We start from the raw sequence: 21,512 nt of genomic DNA, 5'->3' as shown, positions 1-21,512 counted from the left end.
GAGTCACTGCATGTGAATAAATTTGTGGTTGAAAAGTCATATATCAGGTTAAAGCACAGAGAGTGATTACAGCTGCGAACAAAGCAGCACATGACGGTTATAATGCTCAAATGTTCCAATCTTTTAAACGTTTTGTGAGCTTGTATTATTACATTCTACTGGGACTTTCCAAAAGTGCAAAAAAGGGAAATAGAGAAATCCTCTCCAAACAGATGGAAAAGCCCTACTCTTGGCAGTCTATTTTGGTTTTAAAGTAAAAGAAAAAATGTATTAAATATACATTAACCATAAAAATCCAAAGAAAATTATAATTTAAATAAAAGAGACATTCATAATCAACTCATGACAAATAGGCTATAACTAAAAAATATAAGATGAATAATAAAAATAAATGCGATATAAATGTTAGTTAAATCAATCCAACTTTTAAAATCGGACACACTGTCATCTCCTGTCCAGATAATCAGTGGGGTCAGAGTTAACATTTCCCTCCACAAACATTTCTGATAAATTTAAGAATACATTTTTGGTCATAATAAAATAGGTTGTATCTCTCATGAAAAAAAATTATGAATGCAGCAAGGCAGGCAGAAATTTATAAGGCATCAGGTTTGTGTGAAATTAACATCTATCATGTCTTAAAGGAAGTCAGGATAGGCACAATGGTTAGTACAGACAGATAAAATTATTCACCTCAATAAACCAAAACATGGATTTAAACCCCAAACGGGTAATCAATTATCATCAACAGAAGGAATATATGTGCCAGCTTTAGAGGAACTGAAAAGGACCAGTTCAAAGTGGAGATGATGTTACACAGAACAACCCAGGTCTGCATTTTCCCAATGAGAACCGTAACCGTATTTATTTTAAACAATTCACACATTCCTGAAAGAAACGCATGTATTCAACATTTTAATGGATGCCACTGATATAAATCCTGACTTTAAAAAGAAGATCAAAATATGAATTGAAAGGCAATGCAGGCAGTGGCGAAGAAATACCGACAAACTGGTTACATTTGATTCATCTTTCTGGTACGGCTAGATTTGCTTTGGCTCGATTCAGAAGCAGGTCTGGACAAAAAAAAGAATACAGAAAGCGAACACATTTGGACACCCCCTAAAACAGATATTCAAAATATATTTATTAATTTAAAATTGAAGTATATATATTTTTTTATTTCTCTCATTTGACATGGATACGAGTAACCTGACTGCCAAATTCAGGGCCCCTGGGGTTATGATCTGAAAGCAGTAAGCACACGGAACACACCTGGCTGGATCTACACCTGTCTCATGAAACACTGATCTACATAATCATCTGGATAGGCTGAAATGACCCTCCTGCTGTTTGGAGAGACTCAAACCCATGGGAAGGGTTTTTACTGAAAGCATTAACCTGATAACATCCTCTCCTCTTAGTTTTTTTTTTTTTCAATTTACACAGTCACTAATTATTTACAAAATAAATAAAGTTATGCTCACTGGTAGAGAGCAGCCAGCCTATCCATCTATTACATATGGCAGCTCAGCCGTGTAAAGATTATGTACAAGCTCATTATGTGAGCTCAGTCGTAATGGTAAGGAATATCACTGATACTTCTTAAGAAACACAACCCCTGGGTTCTCCTCAGTGAAGCCACAACCCCATCCACCTCCCCCACCCACCCCCAAGGACACCCCCATCACTGTTTGACTCTTTCCCATCCTGCAGTTCTCACACACTCCACAGCCAGAGCTCCTTTGGTCCTGATGGTCACTACCTGCATTTCTGTCTGGTGCCTGCAGGGGGCACCGCGCTCCCCCCCTTGGGGGGAGTGGGCGTTGCTGCCTGCAGCCTGGTGTTTAGTCCTCCTCGTGGTTGTAGAGGGTGTCGGCGATGGGGTTCTTCCTGTGTGACGGAGGCACCAGGTGATCGGGCAGCTCTGTGGGCAGCTCAAAGCCTTCCAGCTTGATCTTGATGAGGTGCTGGGCCAGGGCGAACTCCTCGTCGTCCAGCATGCCGTCCCTGTCGCAGTCCGCCAGCTTCCAGATCTTCCCCAGCACCGAGTTGGGCAGCCGCGAGTTCATCATCTCCTTCTTGGCGTTGCCGCCGGAGATCTTTCCGTTTACCGGCATGAGAGTGTAGAAGATCTCGTCGTACTTGGGCTTGTCGCGGCTGACGATCCAGTCCTCGGCGTCCGCCCCTGCTCGGATGCCCTCCTCGTACCCATGTCCGAACGGCCCGTCCTGTGCACCCTCGAAGGCCCCTCCTGTCACCATCTGCGGCGGCTGCTTGCTCTCTTCCTCCCGGATCATCGTCATCAGCCCGGCGATCTTATTGGCCAGCATCTTGTCCACAGATTCGATCAGCTTCGTCTTGAGCGAAGGGAACTTGCTAAAGTCATAATTTTGCAGCTGCTCCTATGGAGACAGAGTCACACAGGGGATGAGTCTCACTGAACCGCCCCCTACGGGCCAATCACTCTGTTTATATGGATACTTTAAGTGCTTCCTTCTTGCCACATGACTCTGTACCAAAACACCCTGCTGTTTACAGCGATTAAGGTCTTTAAGATATTTCAACTGCACACACCTGGGACAGGTGTGATTGGGCCTTTGAGAAAAGCACTAGGCAAGGCAAGGACATGAACTCTCTACCCATAAAGCACAGGTTTACTGTATGGAAATATGTACAGTATGGAAATATGTACAGAAACTAATCAGTCAACTATCCTGTATACCTCTCTAGCTAACAAGGCTGATCCTCTTTCCACCTGGCACATTCCTCAGCAGGAGATACACTTACATATATAGATGGGAAACCGTTTGTCTCAGTGCCAAACATAGGTGGGGAAATAAAACACATGAGGCCTTAAAAAATCCATGAAACAAAGCGGGAGTCTCACTAGTACACCCACCTGTGCCTGTCTGCACTTTAAATAAAAAACCACCCGCAAAAAACAGCAACATGGAGACTATACTGACATCTCTCAAACCCAGACACACACCACGCCTCCATGGGAGAGCCAACTCTTCACTTACCACACGATTCATTTATAATACGTACTTAAATTACTTTTATGTAACTTTATGTAACTGTAAAAAAAAAGTTTGGACAAAATGCAAAATGCTGTTCTATGTTCCTCAGAGAAAAGCCCATTTAAACCTAATGACACAAACGACAGGTGGCTGTGGGATACCTTGATTGAGGATGAATAGCAGCTGAATTTGCTTTTGCATGGGGAAGGACAAGGCTTTTGAGCGTGGGACACGCACCTGCATCTTGGTGACGTTGGGGAAGTCCCCGGGGGAGATGTGGTGCTCCCGCTGCAGGGTGGTGTAGATCTCTGGCAGACGGCTGATCAGCTCCTCCTTCTTCTTCTCCTTCCCAAACAGAGACGGCATCTCCTTCTTCAGGTGACTGATGATGTAAGCGTGCACCTGTGGCAAGCAGGGAAAGATGGAACACAGTCAGGATAGAATCAACCGCACTGCAGAACAGAGAGACAGATGGAACACGGCCAGCCTAGCCTGACCAGAGCCAACACAATAAAACACTTCAACATGAAATCGGTTAAGGATGATCAAAATCTTAACAGGATGAGACCAAGTGATTCATGACACTGACTCATTATTTCCAACATATAGTAGCACACTGTCACACTTCCAACGGAAATATAAGAAAACTACGCTAAATACAGCATAGTACATTTACATTTATTCATTTGGCAGACACTTCTATCTAAAGCGACTTACAAGTGAGGCAGTATTGTTAGGCACTGTTTATTATGCATTACCAGCATACTCTTAGATTTTCTATGAGTAGTTCCATTAGATAAAGGTATTTATGTGTGCATCAGCCGTTATCGCTTATGAGTCAGGTATATATGCCTGAGCATCAACTATATGCAAATTGTTCCCGTTTTCTCTCTCCAGCTCAGGACTGCCTCTCACTGGCTGGTGGTGGTACTGCAGGAAAGCAGTACCAAGCACTAAAGAACTGACTAGAACTGTAGGAGTAGGAGAGTCAGCTCTAAATGAATAGGCTGAACTGGACTTCTCTACATCCAGAAATTTCCTCCTCTCAGAGCTGCTGTGTATTTGAGTATTTCCCAAAGTAAATCTGTGGATGCTGAATCGTGTGATCGTTTTGGAGTAGAGAATAGTCCTGCCAGTCAAATCACAGCAGGTCTCGACGGGCAGTCTGCCCAATTTAAGCAGCAAAATCAGGGTGTAACATTCCACATATATATCAACGTGACAAAGTTTACTTGTCCAAACAAGCTGGACAAGCATTAAAAGGGGAGTCTGGTGCTGTCTGACTCTAGTGTACTTCAAATAGTGTACATTCAGCACCATTCAGCTCCAACATCCACTCACCTCAGCGCCACCCCCACCTTATGCCTGGGGAAACTTACCTCTTAAAACATTCTAGGAACTTAACTACACCGATCCTGAGATACACAGCTTTTAGCATATTCAAAATGAAGCAAATTCCTATAAAAACAAAAAAATCTACAGTACATCTTACAATGAAAGGTAAAAATGGCTGATTACATAAATGCACGAAGACTACTTGGCAAAGCCTTCCCCAAAGCCGTTTAGGATTTGCTGGTTAATCTAAGGAGAGTCATACACGTTTATACAAAACACTTCCTCGGTGAAATGTGCGGTCCGGCAGGCCACCACTCAAGGTTTTTCCAGCAGCATTGTTTATTCCTTTTGGAAGTCACTCCGGACTGCAATGACGTAAACACCGGTGTGTGTTAGTGTGTGTGAGTGAGGGTGTGTGAGTGCGAGTGTGTGTGTGTGTGTGTGTGTGTGTGTGTGTGTGTGTGTGTGTGTGTGTGTGTGTGTGTGTCTGAGTGTGTCTGAGTGTGTGTATGTCTAAGTGTGTCTGTCTGTGTATATGTGTGCGTCTGTGTGTGTGTCTGTGTGTGTGCGTGTGTGTGTGTGTGTGTGTGACTGTGTGTGTGTGTGTGTGTGTCTGTGACCTCACGCTGGAAGCAGGGCAGGAAGGACTAAGGAGGGCTGCTGGATTCCTGTTCCAGTCTAATTGGAAAACAGTGCGGAAGAGATAAGAGCACTGGGCCCGGCACTGAATGTATTGTTTGATTTGTGCAGGCGCAAGTGCCAGCCACATCCACATCCACGCATTTAACACTGAATGACAGCAGGGCCGAGCGGCCTGGAGGAAACGCTCACCTTCCACAGAAGGGTAAAAACAACATGAGTGAGCTATGAGGCACACACACACACACACACACACACACACACACACACACACACACACACACACACACAGACACACACACACAGACACACACACACACACACACACACGCACACACACGCACACACACAGACACACACACAGACACACACAGACACACACACACGCACACACACGCACACACACAGACACACACACGTGCACACACCCACACACACTCATGCATACACACACACGTGCACACACCCACACACACTCATGCATACACACACACGTGCACACACCCACACACACTCATGCATACACACTCATACTCAAATGGGCATACACACTACATAAATACACACACTACATAAATAAAAAATAAAAAAAAACACACTTGCAAACATGGCTAAGGCACTACACACACAGGGCAGGTGGTGTGATTATTCTGAAACTCGCACCCACACCCAAGGCTAGTTCACACATTGTGGAGGGAGTGTCCACACTGCAGGGTGAGGAGAACACAGGGGCCGGCTTGTTTTCACGCAACACACTGAAGTATGAGGGGAACACGGGGGCAAGCTCAGCTCAAGCTACCAGAGCGACGGTAACCGCGCCGGTCTGACTCAGCCTCTTCCAGGTGTGCCCCTTCATCAAAAGCTACGTTCAATAACCACTACTCATGTGCTGCAATAAGCAGGGGCGAACAATACTATTCATATCAACATGGAAAGAACAGTTAAAATTAGCATCAAGATAAGGGAAGCATTCTGAGAAACACAGCGGCCAGGGCTGTTAGGCTGAGGGAGTCGGGCTGTAAGGAGGAGTCACTTCCGGGAGCTATCAAACACTCAGGTTCACAGGACCTCTATCTACAGAGCTGTGGGATTCACAGGAACCACAGGATCAGCAGAAACCGCGCGTTAAGTAATGTGATGATACAGTCACTCACTGTTCATCTCCAGTAAAAGAATTTCTCTAATTCTGAGAAAAAAATTTTCTCAAGCTTTTTTTAAGTGCAAAAGTCATGTACCACAGAGAAGAGTTTTGTTAAGTTCTGTAGCCTCGCAGTGGAAAAGTACGAAAGTTGGCAGTGGCACAAGTTTATGAACAATGGGAGGGGAGGGGCGAGATATGATCCCACACGTCGCTGAGGAGGCTGTGCGTGCAGGAGCGTACCTTAGCCAGACGGGCGCGCTTGATGAGGTCGTTGAGCTTGCGCAGTGCTGCGTTGCGGGGCAGGCTCTGGATGTCCCGGAACAGGTCCTGGGTCTCGGCCTCGAAGAGCCGCCGGTTGTCGGTGTTCTGCAGCGGCTTGGCCCAGAAGGAGCCCAGGTAGACACGCACCACCTCCGGCGTGTTGATCACTTTGCCCAGCGACCACATGAGGGCGCCGTACACGCGCATCAGCTGCTGGGTGTCCACCTGGTCTGCCTTGTTGAGCACCACGCGGATCTTGTCGTCCTGGCCGCGGAAGGCCCGGATGGCCTCGGAGAACTCATCGGAGATGTCCAGCTTGTGGGCGTCGAACAGCAGGATGATGCGGTCCACCCGCTCCCCGAACCAGCGCAGCACCTCCGAGAAGTCATAGCCTAAGGGAGGGAAACCACAGCGTCACAGAACCGCACTTTAACCCTTTCGCACACAACTTATTTTGTGCTATGTAGCGCGCATGTTACATTACATGGTTCGTTACGTCTTCAGTAGCGTTATTAAGCTTCTCATAGTTTTCACCGTCGCATTTGCTATACTTTGCAACGTTAAATCACAGTTTCCTCAAAGCTAACGTTAGCTAGAATCTTTTCAATCTTGTGTTCTAATCATACTGGTTTGACCGTACGCGCGATTCATTATTGTATGTGTTGATGTGCCCCTTAAAAATCACATATTCAATTCCTGCTGTCTGGAACACATTTAGAAATGCTGAAAAGTGCTTCAGAAAAATGGGTTTCTAAGCCTCTCGTGGCAAGTGGCCTTAATGCTAATCCAGACACATTTCTGTTTCACATTAAACTAGTGCGAGAACAGCGTGACAATACTGCAATGGAAACGTTTACCACAGAAAAGCAGTGTGTTTGCTTTCTGTACTGTCTCTGCTTACACTTCCCATTGTCAAAGGCGAAAAAGACAGACATAAGTTTTTTGTCATCTTACAGAAAAAGAAACTTGATGACCAAATCTTCCTTTATCATGTTACCCACTTCTGACCTCGTAGAGCAGAATGAACAATAAACACATGCGCTTATCTCCGTGGCATGGAGTTTCAGATACAGTACTACGCAAACAACTGTACTGACCCACTCTTAAATAAAGATTGAATTTCCCAGAATACCTTGTAAATGCCTCTTGATGCTTGAGGCCTGGAGGGCAAAAGCAGAGTCACTCAAAGTGACACACTGGGGTTCACTGCGCTCAGCACACTGCCTTCAGCTACGTCTCCCTACACCATGACCGACCGCCGCTCACAAGGCCTGAGGGCCTGAGAGATTACACCGGAGGAGGACATGCCCTCCACACAGCCTGTATACTAAACACAATGAGCAGAGGACCTTCATTTACCCTACACATGTGAAGAGTTTGTTGGTGAAACAGAGCAGGTATCACCCCTCCGTGCTGATGTGGGTGGTGGCTTCTCAGACAGGTGTGACAAAGAAGGGCTTGTCGCATGCGTTAACGCAGGCCTACGGGTCAGCGGCTCTGTTTTCACTCATATCTTCACCTCAAAGGCCGCACTGTTGTTCACATGTTACAGACGTGAAGTAAAACAGCCATGAGCACAGCCAGGCGAGTCTGCCTGGATGTGTGAAATGCTTACTGTGAAATATTTTATGAAATGCTGCTCGGTGATAATATTTCATGAACAGCTGCTCAGTAACAATACTTTAGAAAATACTGCCCAGTAACGGTTTATGAAATGCTGTTTAGTAATATTTTTTTGAAATGTTACAGAGTAATACTATATGAAATGCTGTTTGGTAACAGTAGTTTTTGAAATGTTGCTGAGTAATAATATAATAAGTACAGTAATTTTTGAAACCCTGCTCAGCAGCCGGTCGGCTAAAAGCAGCCTGTGATGGTGGCTCCGGGCAGGGTGCAGTGTGGCCGTGCTGTAGCTCCACTCAGGCACTCACTCAGGAACCTGAGACCCGCCACGCCCTGTACTGTATGCACCAGGATCCCGCTGCTCTAAAGAGCGATGGAAAAGCTGGTTACAGAGCTGCGATTGAGGCCCTCTCTAAACTGCCACTCAATATCATATCGTTGTAGGTAAATCTAATTTCACTTCCCGTAGCCAATTTAAACGCTACTCGTTTCTGTTCAGAGAAGACCACACCTCAATGTATACAGATAAACACACAAATTTACAAATGATAAAGTGTCTCAGCTCTTTAAAAGTAAGACATTCTGACCAAACTAAGCTGAGACAGAGCTCTGTCACTGTGACAGTGGGAGGGGAACACAAGGGACAGCAGCACAGTCATGACGTCAGTCAGCTGCATTCGTTTCAGAAGATCAGGCTCCAAAGGAAAACGAATTTTACGGCTGAAAACTGAAAGCACACTCATTTCAACGCTTCACGCACAACTTCCTCTTCTTATTTTCAGTCATGCTGAGTCCTGACTGGAATCCATTCAAAAGATCAAAATGAGAATTCGGAACAGGAAAGAATCAGATTGCTGTGAACACAATGAAGATTCCTATGACAGAATAACCCCCCTCGTGTGTGAGAGAGAGAAAGAGATCTAAGCCATCCTAAACTGCTAAACTGTGTACCAGCCGAGAACACGGAATCGGGTGTGAACCCTGAGATCCGCTGTGTGCCATAGCTGTAGCCGTACTATGTTTTACGTTCCTGATATTGCAGTGCCTTAGTAAAGTAGGAGCAGATGTGAAACGCCCATCTGCACAGCAGCCAGCCTCACCATCTGCCCCCTCTGCAGCACCGCTCTCCCCGCTGAGCCGTTTCTCTGTGTCCCAACCGCTGCGTGCCGTTTCTGTGTTCCTACAGCCGAATCGATTCGCTGTGCTCCTATACATACTGATTTTCTGTGTTCCTACTGCTGCATGCCATTTCAGTGTTCCTGTAGCTGCACTGATTCTCTGTGCTCCTATATCTGTACTGTGTCTCTGTGCTTCTATATCTCTATTGTGTCTCTGTGTTCCTAAAGCTGTACTGTGTCTCTGTGTTCCTAAAGCTGTACTGTGTCTCTGTGTTCCTAAAGCTGTACTGCGTCTCTGTGTTCCTAAAGCTGTACTGTGTCTCTGTGTTCCTATATCTGTACTGTGTCTCTGTGCTCCTATATCTGTACTGTGTCTCTGTGCTCCTATATCTGTACTGTGTCTCTGTGTTCCTATTGCCACGTGCTGTTTCTGTGTTACTATAGCAGCGCTTAGCAACAAGAACAGTCAGTCCTGCCAACCTACTGCCAGCCCACATTCTCCACATTCTCATGATAAACCCTGGACCTTGACCACATGTAAAAAATATTTTTATTCAATATTTATCAACTATAATTCTCTCAAAGCTAGCTACACTAACACTAACATAAATAAAGAAGCACAGTGCGTCATCGTACCATAGAACCAAAAGGTTATGACTTGGGACACCATATAATTCATTATACAAAACGTGAAATTTAGGATGAATTATGTTAAATTTGGTATCCAACTGACACCCCAGCAACAGACCCTCCATCCTGTGGGAGTTTGGAAGCCCCGGCCCTACACACACCAGCACTAAGACCAAGCTTTGAATAAGGAAGACTGATCACCACTGATGCAAGTTCCTTTAAACTGGCCTTTCATTATTTGTGTTAAGTTTTTATTTCGGCAACTGCTGACAGAGCAGTAGGGGAGCATTTAGTGCTTTAGAAGGAAGTGGCTGTGTTAAGAAATCCTGCTGTTGCTGCAGCCTTCATACCTGAGCCAGTTCCGCCGCTCATCTTCCACTATTTAGAGATACTGCACAGAGTACACACACAGCAATACTGTACAGGCTAGACACACAGCAATACTGTACAGATTAGAGGGGCACAGCGATACCGTACAGGCTAGAGGGGCACAGCGATACTGCAAAGGCTAGAGGGGCACAGCGATACCGTACAGGCTAGAGGGGCACAGCGATACCGTACAGGCTAGAGGGGCACAGCAATACCGTACAGGCTAGAGGAGAACAGCTCTGGCCAAGCTTCACTGGGAGTGTGCCTTTATTGAATTTCATTACCAAAGAAATGCGCTCATAGGGGTGGAGTGCAAATACAAACCAGGAATAAATTTCCTTTGAAGGCAGCCTGCAGTGATTCAGTGTTATGAGGGGAGTCTGGACTGGGTCTGGTGCTGGAGCGAGCCAAACCAAGCCACTCCATAAGCAATCAGACCCTGAGCTGTCCTGTGATCTACAGGAGGGCTTTACTCTCATTAACCCTGTTAACCCTGCCCTATTCGTGGACATTTTGATCTTCCGTCAGTTTTGAGAAGATTAATCAGGATCTGTAGTAGCTATCCACACATGCTGCGATTCATTTTGATCAGAACTAATTGGTCTAACAGAAAGTGCCATTAGGAGCCCTACCATCACATGAGGAATTTTTATGGCCTTTTATAAGAGGTAAAACGATTCTTGCTTGTTGAAAAATAATGTGTCTACTTGAATGCCTCTCCAAAAAGCAAATGGTATCATATTTCATATTCATCTTTTAGTTATATTAGGGATAAGAAGAAAAACTGCTTTCAATAATCAACAAATTTGCTCTTGTCATCTGCGTGGTCAGCTGACCTGAGCAAGACATGCTACAGAATATGCTGCAGCATGTAAGTCCCACATTTCCGGTACATAGAAACATTTTGTCTTTTTTGTTAATCACTGAAATGAATGAGATATTAAAGGGAGATTAATTTGAACACTTTTTAAAGAAAACAGTGGGGGCCACTGGTGATGCAAAAATACAGACAGACTTTGCACGTCTTTGCCAAGCCAATTTTACATTTACTGATGACGTATTCAATGCACTGGAAGCAAAAAGCTGTACATGGCAAAGTAGAAGAGAAGCTTCTGTGTGGAAAAATTACTGAGCTGTTCAGCAGAGAATGAGGTAAACTGATAAGGCTGTAATTTGTGGATTTTGAGGCGTCAGCATTAAAACATGACCGTTTACTCCAACCATGCATTACTGACACGTGCAGGATGCCGATAATCCTACTCTTCCTCTTCACACTTTCAGTTCCCTTTCCTTTTCTTAACTCTCCAGCTGTGGATCAGAGATCAGTGAGGACCACTCCTGACAGCCTGTTGTGTGCTAACTGTCCAACTCTGCTGGCTATGATGGTCAGGGCTCTTTTCAACACGTGTTACCCATAGTCTATTTTGACTCTCCTTATCTACCATAGGTAATCTCAGCGGAAGGGGCTGGGTTTAACTGAGTGTGAAAAGTAGCAGCAGAAGCAGAAAGCAGGACCCTTAGCATATGTACCACTGGCTGGAAAAAACAAAACACTGATCAGGACGACAGATCCTATTCATATTGATTCAGTATTCATTTTTACTTCAAATACAAATACAGTAACCTTGTCATTAGAGAGGAATACTGGAGATATTACAATTAACTCTAATGTGCGTAGTATTCTTTGGTCTGTAATGTTAACAGCAGAGATGGTACAATATTAGAGACAGTAGAATATTAGAGACAGTAGGGTTAACAGCAGAGACAGTGGAATATTAGAGACAGTAGGGTTAACAGCAGAGACAGTGGAATATTAGAGACAGTAGTTAACAGCAGAGACAGTAGAATATTAGACACAGTAGGGCTGACAGAGCGCTGACCTCGGCTGATGCGCTGCTTCTCTCCAGAGAGGATCCCTGGTGTGTCGATGACACTGATGCTCTGTAGCACCTGATTGGGCATCTGGGAGCAGATGAACCTGGGTGGGAGATGGACACACAAGCACAGCTATTAAATGGACACAAAGGCGCCATGTTAAAACCTGGTGGGTTTTCTGTTGCAAAATCAAAAACGCATTTTTTAACTAAGAAATACGTAGACACAGACTAAGATGTAGAAAACATGACCTATTGCTTATGTTTAGACCTATGTATCTGTCTTTCAAATTTCCTTGACAGAACATTTCATCATAAAATGTAATTTTTTGGAAAAAAAAATCTATATGCAAGTTAACACGTCACATCATATTATAACCATATGGTACAAATCATATGGGAAAAGTTCAATTACAATTAAAATGTGAGACATAAAACCCAAATTTGCTTCCATTTTGCTGTGTCATCTGAGTGGAAGATTGAAGCTGTGGCTGTGTGAAGGTTACACAGTGCATATGAAGGAGCATGGGGCTGTTTATCCTACTCATGGCCAAAGTTTATCCCTGTAACAATATGGAGATGCTGGCAGTGTCTGCCAGACAGAGGTCATCCCAGCACCAAAGCTGAGGGCTTGAGAGCACTCGCATTTTTGTCCTCAACACTAGGCTTCTGTTTTCTTTTAAATACAGCAAACTGGATCACGCAAATTCACTAAACAGAGTACGTACACCTAAATCAATGAACAAAGCAAGTTGCAACCCAAGAACAGAACTGCAGCTACTGTTCATCCCAGCCTACAATCTCTGAGAGGAAATCAGTATTCCAAGCACCCTGACCTTCCTATAGTGCTGAAACAATGAAGAGATGGAGAGGGCCATTCCGTATGCCTGCACTGGCGTGGGCATCAGAGACAGCACTGAGGGGGAAATACCTGTCTCTCATGGACAGACTTTATAACTGTCTATGTCAGCAGGCCAGGACAGTGTGTGGAAATACTGGAAGAAAAGAGGATGTATGCCTGGCAGTGGTGATCTCAGCTTGTTTAGGGCGAAAACAAGGGTGAAGAGAACATGTCAGAGGAGTGTGAAAATAACGCCTGGCAGTGGGCCGGCGAGGCTCCGGCTGCAGCTTGGAGGGGAGGCGCGGGCCAGAAGGACAGGGCAGGAAGACGGAGAGCGGCTCGCACAGCTGTTTACCTCCTTATCTCCGTCCCCCCCGTTTCCTCCGTGCCAGCTCCTGCCAGGGCTGCAGCCTGCTCTCTGAACTCCCTCTGATCATCTCACCGCCAGCCATCCACAGCGGAGGTCACGCAGCCCGCTGCGAGGGTCACGACCCGCACTGTGAATCACCGCTTACCAGCCTGGCTCCTGCGGTCTGATTCCGGCCAACGACAACGACTGGCTGTGACTCAGACTGACTGATGCGGTCTCCTTCGTTTACCAGACTCTCCCAGACTCTGACATGTCCCCAATGCACTGACACCTTTTAACACTGCCCTGCTCAAATGGACCTGGCTATCTGGATCTTGTGGCAAAGTAAATAAAACCAAACAGGAGCGTACAGCCACAGAGCGCAAGGAAATCACCTGTCACATTCTACACAGGAGCCAGCCACTCACTGCCTCAGTATTCAGAGCCAGATAAAAACTTATCTCCGCAGCCCGCTGTACGAAGGGTGGGCCGCTAAATATCGGCCGTTGAATGTCAGGCACTATCGTCTGTCCTCGTTTCACACTGCCACTGAATGACACTGCAGTTGGCTGTAGCCATTTGTGGGGGTTGCACTGGAATGGCTGTGGGGCTTAGCTTGCCTTCAGCTTGTTAACTGATCACATGCGGCAGCAGTTCCTGCAGTGAGGTTCCACACAGGCTTATAAACACACCTCTCTCTCACATGCTAAGACATCACCTGACTTGCTTCCAGCCACACATCCAGTCTGAGCTGGATACCCCTGCAGGACTTCACAGCGCTAGCCACTGCTGTCTGTTATCATGTTCACATCTGAGGGAAGCCCCCATGCTTTCTCTTAAAGGAACAGTCTCAAGAACATCCAGGTTTGTGTCTGAACAAATATCTTTAGAATGCCAAGAACGTGGTTGCTTTGAATAACTTTAACATAAATTTATTTTGCCAGGTGCACATGACGCAACAAACTTCGGAACCCAGAAGAGAAACCTGAGGCTAGCCACTGAAACAATGTCACAAATGTCAATGAGCCTGAGACATGTTCAAAGACAATGGGACTATGTTAGGAATGCAGCATTCATGATTTTCACAAACCAGGGTAACAATATACTGCTACCCTTTTAGCATTCACGAAGCTCGACTCAGAGTTAAACACAGCTAAGCTGGCCATTGTTTAAAGAGGACAGTTGACCTGAAACTGCTCATACAGTGCTCATAACAAGTCCACTTCATCAATTCTATAATATAATAAGCACCCTTAATAAATTCTTCAAATATGTGCCATCATTCTTTGCAGTGTGTAAAAAGAGGAAAAAGTTTTTTCAGCATTATATTTTGTTATTCCTAACATACTATGACTCCCAATGTGTACAGCATACACAAATTTTGTTGTTAAACACGGTGAATACTGTCTGTTCTTTTATGTGAGCCACCTCTGGGAGGATGAGGACTATGGCACTGACTGTGGTTTGATAAGGGCTGTGGTTGGGATTCCCTCTGGGTCTGTTACTTCCAATCTGCTCCATTTACACATACATGTAAAACAGACATGATGTACAGTTCAGGCTGTTTCTCTGCTGCTTGATAAACGCTATCATTTCACAACATCAGCTGAACTACTGTATTTAACTTGCACAGCTATATCATCCAGCAGACACTTAAAAAACATAACAAATATGATATGAATTGGCTTTGTGCAACAAGTAGCTACAACCTGTCAGTTAATCATTCTAGCCCAAACCTCCAAATTCAGCACTGGTGTTTTTTGGTGGGCCATACAATCAGAGAAACCTCACCAAACCCAAGGGGCTTTCCAGGTCTTCTACTAAGAGGCAGTAATCACATATTAATGAGTGTATGATTCAGCCTTTGTTTTTATCAGACTGCTCCTGAGTTCTGGAATGCGTGCGTTACTAAAAACAGCGATCAGGACAGCACACAGCAGCATAATCCAGGTTAGGAAGGAAGCAGAGGAATGTGACCTGATTGCGAGACCTTTGCGTTTTCCTCCGTGGTTCAGGAGCTAAATGCTGCTCTTTCACAACGGCTCAGAGCAGATCCCAAGCCTCTGCACCCTGCAGCTCTGCACAGAGGATCCAGCGAGCTCAACAACAAGCACAGTGAATCTGGGTCATGTGTGATTGTGCTATACAAATTATTATTTGAATGGCAGTTCTAGGGAAATGTGTAGCCATTTTTGGAAGGCGCTTAAACTAGTTGCAATGTTGGACCGACTGATATATCGCTGTATATTACCTGGTCCAACATTACTGAAGTTGCATTTCACACTTTGGGATTAACTCCTCAAAAACACCAAACTAATTTAACATTGTTAAGTAACTTTCTCAGAAGCTATTCAGATCATCACCTACTTACTGCAGATCAGAATGGTAGAGCTAAATGAAGTTTGTAGAAGTACTGTATATGCTACACTGTGCAAGTAGGATTATTCTATCATTTTCTTTTGTGATGTAACCCTATCAATGTACCAATGCGTTGTTTTTTTCACACCATGACACACTGATCCAAATCCTGAATCTGACACAGCTGGCTGCTGATTGGCAGGTCAGTCCCAAACTCTGTTAATGGAGCGTCTCCACTCTTGCCCGTTTTCAGGCAGGTCTTATGGAATGCCTTTGACAAGCTAGAGCAACAAAGGGAACAAGCTATTCATTCCAGAACTATCACATTTCCTCTGGACATAAATCTCCAGAATAACAAAGACAACAAACCCTGGCCGAGATCAAGAGCTGCCACTTCAAATAAGGCCTTTCAGGTCTGAGGCCCTGGCGGCTGCCGTCCGTGTGACTCAGCCCCTTCTCCATGCGTTTCAGGAAGTTTGCCCAGTTTCACCAGAGACCCTGAGCTCAACAGGAAACAATGAAACACGGCAAACCTCAAAACACCCTACACCTCCTATTTTGGCTCCCTTCAAGTAAATAACCGACGCCTCTTCATTTGAAGGCCGTATGCTACACTGGGGACTGCGAAGAAGAGCAGCACTGACCCTCTTCAAACCCACAGAAAAACAAACACCGCACACCTGAGCTACAGCCAAGGCCAGCGATAAACCACAGATGGGTGGACAGAAGTTGCAACTAATAAATACTTTTCATAAAACAAAGGGACGTTAATGATAAGCTACTTCTTTCCACCAGATACTCCCATCCTGTTTTGTACAGCCTTCTAGTAAGAGATACCAATGTTTTCACACATGCTGCGCTATCTCTATACAACAACAGAGACGGCAGAGACTCGTTTGTGTTCCAAGCCCCACATACGCTCTGACTTACCTGTTCAAGAAAGCGTTTCCAAAGGCGTTGAGCTTGCGAAAGGGTTTTTTAGGGTCCACGACCAGGGCGTTGCCTGGGACCACCCCCTCGTTTTCCCCGTACATCACAGCGATGAATCCATCCGTTGTGGGTTCTGGTCCGATCCGCATGCCTGGGAAGTCCTGCTCCAGCAGATACCTGCAGCACACAGCATATGGTAAAATCACCATTACTCACCTGCATAATACGTCCAGCTGACAGAAAACGTCAACTTTACTCATTTGCATAGAGATAATCCTCCAAGGTGAACAACATACTCAATCGTCTTCTTTTTGTTTACCAAATTATGTATTTGTTATATATGTTCCAACAGCAATATCCCAGCTTCAAGCCTACAGTCCTCCGGGCTGCAGCCAGAAAGGGTATTAGGACCATTCCAAGCCTCGAAACATTGCCTAAATCAAGCTGCAAAAATAAAAATCCCTTGAAAAAGTATGAACTAACGATCCATCTGATTCCGTAAAGGCAAAATAAAAGGGGAATAACTTGAACTGATATGAGATCTGATTCAGTGTGGACAGCCCAAGCTCTCATCTCACTTCACAGGTCCAGTCTGGAAGCACGGAGCGATAGATTGTGATGCTGGAGCAAACATGTAAGGCTCCTTCATGAAGATAACCATCTATATCCAAGCGGAAGACTACAGCAAAGGCCGCCCAATCATTTATAACCACAGTGACAGCATATTGAGGTGGAGGATCTAAAATTTCATTGCGGAGAATTATTAGCTATTATCACAGAGCCATCTGCCAGACTACAGAGCCGGGGTAGCTGGAGTAATAAAGTTAATCAGAGCATGCTTTCAGCACTGCGGTCAGTGTCCGCGGGCCTGCGGGACTTTGCTCAGCCAGCAACTGTCCGAGACGCAGAGCCGGAAGACGGAGCATTAAGAGCAGGAGCTTGAGAGAGAGAAGGTGTGCATTTCAAAATGAATAATTAAGGGCCGGTGGAATTCACCGCGGGGTGTCAGAAAACACGCACTGCCGCCTCTGCGCGGTCACTGGAGCGCGGCAGGGAAACCCGGCCCTTCCCTTGGACGCCTGCCTCCGCCAGGAAGGACACAGCCGGACACAAAGAGTTAACCTGCCGCAGGAGGATGCGGAGCCGTGACGCACAGGAGGGGGAAGACAGCACTAAAACACCAGAGCGGTGCCACCGGTCTGCTGCACACTCCACCCACAACAACTTCTGTCACCGTCTCCTTGACAGGGACGGCCAATCAAACGCGCAGCCTATGTAGCAAGTGGACGGTCGGGGGTCGAGGGGGACAGGGGTTTGATAAACAGGGCCGTTGTTTTTATCCTTTATTTTTAGAATGGGTTGGCGGGGGGGCAGGGCATTCATCACGAAAACCTCCATCCACTGACGTATTATCGTAAGCAAAGGAACACTGAACTTCTGATATGTTTATCTTCGTGTCGGAATCTCCCTTCTCCTTTCGTATTTGTTTTAATGCACTGTCTGCTACTGGAATTCAGTGCATTTCCTCTTAAATAACAGGAGGACACACAGTGCCTGAGTTCACAGAAGAGTTCTACTGCCATCCTGTATCACAGGCTGTGATACACAATGCAAAGTGCATATAAAAATGACAGAAAAATACTAAAGACAATTTTTTTTTAATTATAATAAATAATTGCCTGTTGCATGCTGCAGGCCCTGATGGTGTGCTGGGAGACTGCACATGGGGTCTGAGAACAAACAGCACTCACCGATGCATTACCAGTGTCAGTTCTGCCTGAGTCTTCAGGTCTCTGTACACGCGTGCTGTCTGATGCACTAGGCCCTTAATGCAAAGGTGATGGGCCAAAGCAAAGATAACGGGCCAAGGAAATATCTTTAACAGACACAAACACTATGCCTGCATCATATGCGAGTCAACAGTCTTGGCAAAGGATAGCTGCATTTGTAATGGAAAATCTCAAAGGTAAATGAAGTGTGTCACAAAAATAGACATATACATTTGAAAATGCACCGCAGTATTTGCCTTAGCAGTAGAAATATACACACTTTCACACAGAGCATCCCATATTGGGTCTGGTTTCAATATGGGCAACCTAGTAACAGTATATCACACTGCACTGTGATTTTGAACCATCAGCAGTTAGAAACTCAGATTCAGAGCTGAGGTTCTTAATATAAAATGGTGTAAGAAAAAGAAAAATGGTTGCCCTGTGATTTTCCCCAACTATACTGCAGATTTCTACATTAAAATTAATGTAAAAATGGATTGTGAGTAATCTACAGAGACAGGTTACTCACCACTCAAATAAAAAGTAAAACGGAGAAAATAAAAATAGTTTGAGTCTCATTTCCTCCTAGGTTACTAACATGGCAGAACTGAAATCAAGCCGGTGTATCCAAAGTAGGGGATTTCTGTGGTTGCATACATTTATAGAGACCTCAGAGAGACCTCTTTTTAACATGTGAAGTTGCTGGTGTAGTACTAAACTGGTTACTAAACCGGTACCTATGTAGTTGTGTTATTGCTTTGTTTCTCCGGATATGTTTCACGTATCTTTCCACAATGGCTTTCCAAGCTGGACTAGTATACACCAAGCAAGACAATCTGGTTGAAAATATTAATATTTTAAATATTTTAATCACCACGACAGTCTTAGTCTTAGCCATTTTATGTGGTCTAAAATTCCAGTCCAAATACACTATATAGCTAAAATGAGAGAAAATATGGCAAAGACTGGTCGGAATCATTGAACGCAGGCACACAAAAATAGGTTGCTTGAGATGAGAAGAGCAACCACGCCACACGACCTTCAGTTTGACGTTTCTTGCCGGTACGTGGTCTGCGTATCCTGCCTGGATCCGCGGTAGTGACTTAAGTGGATAGTCTACCCTGCAGCTATACCCGAACCGGCTCGGCGAGTCTCTCACTGGGTTTAGTCTAAACAAGCTAACGATAATTCATTCTTTACCGAGATCACCGTTTGTTACCTCGTTAAAATCGCGTTACGACACCTTTTACTCGCTTTACCGATGCAGCCTGAAGCCTGTTTTGCTTTACATATTTAAATCCACAAAATGCATGAACCTTTTTTCTATCCTCCAGCCGGGAGGCGGTGGAGCCTGAACACGTCGGTGAGCTCATATAGGTGTGGCGAGCCTGCGTGACTGGCGGGGTGCAGGCACGTGGACTGTACAACTGTCAAAATCCCACACACATCTTTATAAAACAACGGTTCTGTCAAATTTTCGATGTTTAGTTAGTTAGTTAACTGGTTACCCTCGGTTGTTATAGTTAGATGCCTCGCTTGCTAGGTACAGGTAGCGGGGCAAACGGGACCTGGTTTTTTTCCATTACCAACCACCACACCCCCAGCATGCTCAACAGGCTGTCATTGTGCAACCTGCTTCCAAATGAAACCAGATGTAATATGATGAAATGTTTTGAACTTAACTAGCTAGCATTAAAGTGTAAATAAATCATAATTATTCTCCTGTTATGTTCACACCGTGTGGTATAATATTAAATAACGCTAGTTTTTGCTGTCTTAGTTACGACATGACGCTTATAAGTGAAGTTTGCTGGCGAGCTACACAACACTATTTTCAGCTAACCTTAGCTGACAAGCTGATAGTGTAGGACATATTACCTTATAAATGTAGTTTTCCCCGTGGAGTACTGGCCCACGAGAAGCACCATGGGCTTGCTCTGAAAATCCGCCGCCTCCAACGCCGGCGAGTGGAACTCGTGAAAAAGGTACATTTCCTCCAAAGGCAGTAATTTTTTGGTGTAGAGACTCTGCAGACCTTCGGTAACGGTCTGAAACATCTCGCTTTCCTTATTCCTCCCGCCCTGCTCCTTGTTCGACCAGCTGAACATGATGTTTCTAAGTCGTTCAAATAAAAAAAAAAACACTAATTTTATAGTTTATTTCAGAACCCCGGACCTCGGAAGCGAATTACCGGCGTGTATTTGTTTAAACCGGGCCGTGGAATAAGGATGCGTGGCACCTCGAGCTCCGCCGTGTCGTTCTCACGCCCGTGCAGCGCCTCACCTGAACAGCAGACTCATCTGACGTCATTAATTAATATTCATGAGGAAAGCAGACCCAATCGGATTCTGACAAATTTAGCGAACCAAAAACATTGTGGTGGGAAAAAAACACACGCGCAAGTTTTATGTCTGTTAGTTTATTGAGACCGTAGATTCTCCGCGAGTGAGGATGAATCCAGTTAGCTATTTTTATATTAAAAAATATGTTTGTATATATGTTTGTAATTTTGTAACTCTTTTGTAACCTTTACACATCGCAGTCGTGGTTTATTTTGTAATCATTTTGAGATTCGAAAATGTAAACATGTCTCATTAAAAATTATCATTAATGGAAAAAAAATAACCGACAAAATACCCATTCTTGAGTATGATACGATAACCAGCCACCTAGCTTGTGGATTACATTTACATTTACATTTATTCATATGGCTTCTTACAAGAGAAGCAGAGTACAAAATGTAGTGGATAGAACAAATAGCTTGCAAGCTGCATTAGTTCATGGAAGGTATTCCAACTCTTGCTTTTTTAATAGGTAGTCTTAATACACTGGTGTACGTGCAAGCTAAAGAGCCAACTACAACAAATGAAATATGTGTTTATTTACTATTCATTAATACGTGATGCATACAGCACTTACACGCGCAAAAACTGTCGTAGTTCCAAAAACAATGTAACAGCGTCACCGTGCGATATGGATTGGAACTGTTACATCAGAGACTTTTTTCCCCACGAAGGTGACGCAGCAGTTTTGTATCGTTGCTGCGTAGCAGTGAGGGTCCAGCGGCAGGAAAAGACCGGTGATCGTTAAGCGTCACTGGAAGCGATGCGTGAAAGAGATACACAGTTTTCTGCAGAGAAGTAAATCCTCGAGAACCTTTGCAGAACAAGGCCAATTCAATTATGATCTGTGGCCCTCAGGCTTGTACAGCATGCTTACACAAAGCTGTGACTCCATCACAGGAAGGTA

The 21,512-nt window shown here is 44.8% G+C and overlaps 1 protein-coding gene across 1 annotated transcript; it reads right to left on the bottom strand.

Moving 5' to 3' along the window:
- Positions 1 to 392: 392 nt before the first annotated feature.
- Positions 393 to 20,517, bottom strand: ehd4 (EH-domain containing 4). The gene is made up of 6 exons (XM_036542962.1): positions 20,142 to 20,517; positions 16,492 to 16,668; positions 12,020 to 12,117; positions 6,379 to 6,791; positions 3,261 to 3,425; positions 393 to 2,405 (listed from the first exon to the last, which is right to left on the bottom strand). The coding sequence occupies exons 1-6, from the start codon at positions 20,369 to 20,371 to the stop codon at positions 1,848 to 1,850; spliced, it is 1,641 nt and encodes a 546-aa protein (XP_036398855.1). The 5' UTR covers positions 20,372 to 20,517; the 3' UTR covers positions 393 to 1,847.
- Between the last annotated feature and the right edge of the window lie 995 nt (positions 20,518 to 21,512).

The sequence above is a fragment of the Megalops cyprinoides genome, chromosome 12 (assembly GCF_013368585.1).
Source record: "Megalops cyprinoides isolate fMegCyp1 chromosome 12, fMegCyp1.pri, whole genome shotgun sequence".
NCBI classification, from domain to species: Eukaryota; Metazoa; Chordata; class Actinopteri; order Elopiformes; family Megalopidae; genus Megalops; species Megalops cyprinoides.
This window is presented reverse-complemented; position numbering and strand designations above follow the sequence as displayed.

Bases quoted from the DNA above. Each gene is read 5' to 3' on its own strand.
- ehd4 (XM_036542962.1), bottom strand. From the start codon at position 20,371: ATGTTCAGCTGGTCGAACAAGGAGCAGGGCGGGAGGAATAAGGAAAGC. The intron at 16,669-20,141 runs GTAATATGTCCT...TGTGTGCTGCAG, and splicing joins GGGAAAACTACATTTATAAG to GTATCTGCTGGAGCAGGACT. The intron at 12,118-16,491 runs GTAAGTCAGAGC...TCTCCCACCCAG, and splicing joins GGAAACGCTTTCTTGAACAG to GTTCATCTGCTCCCAGATGC.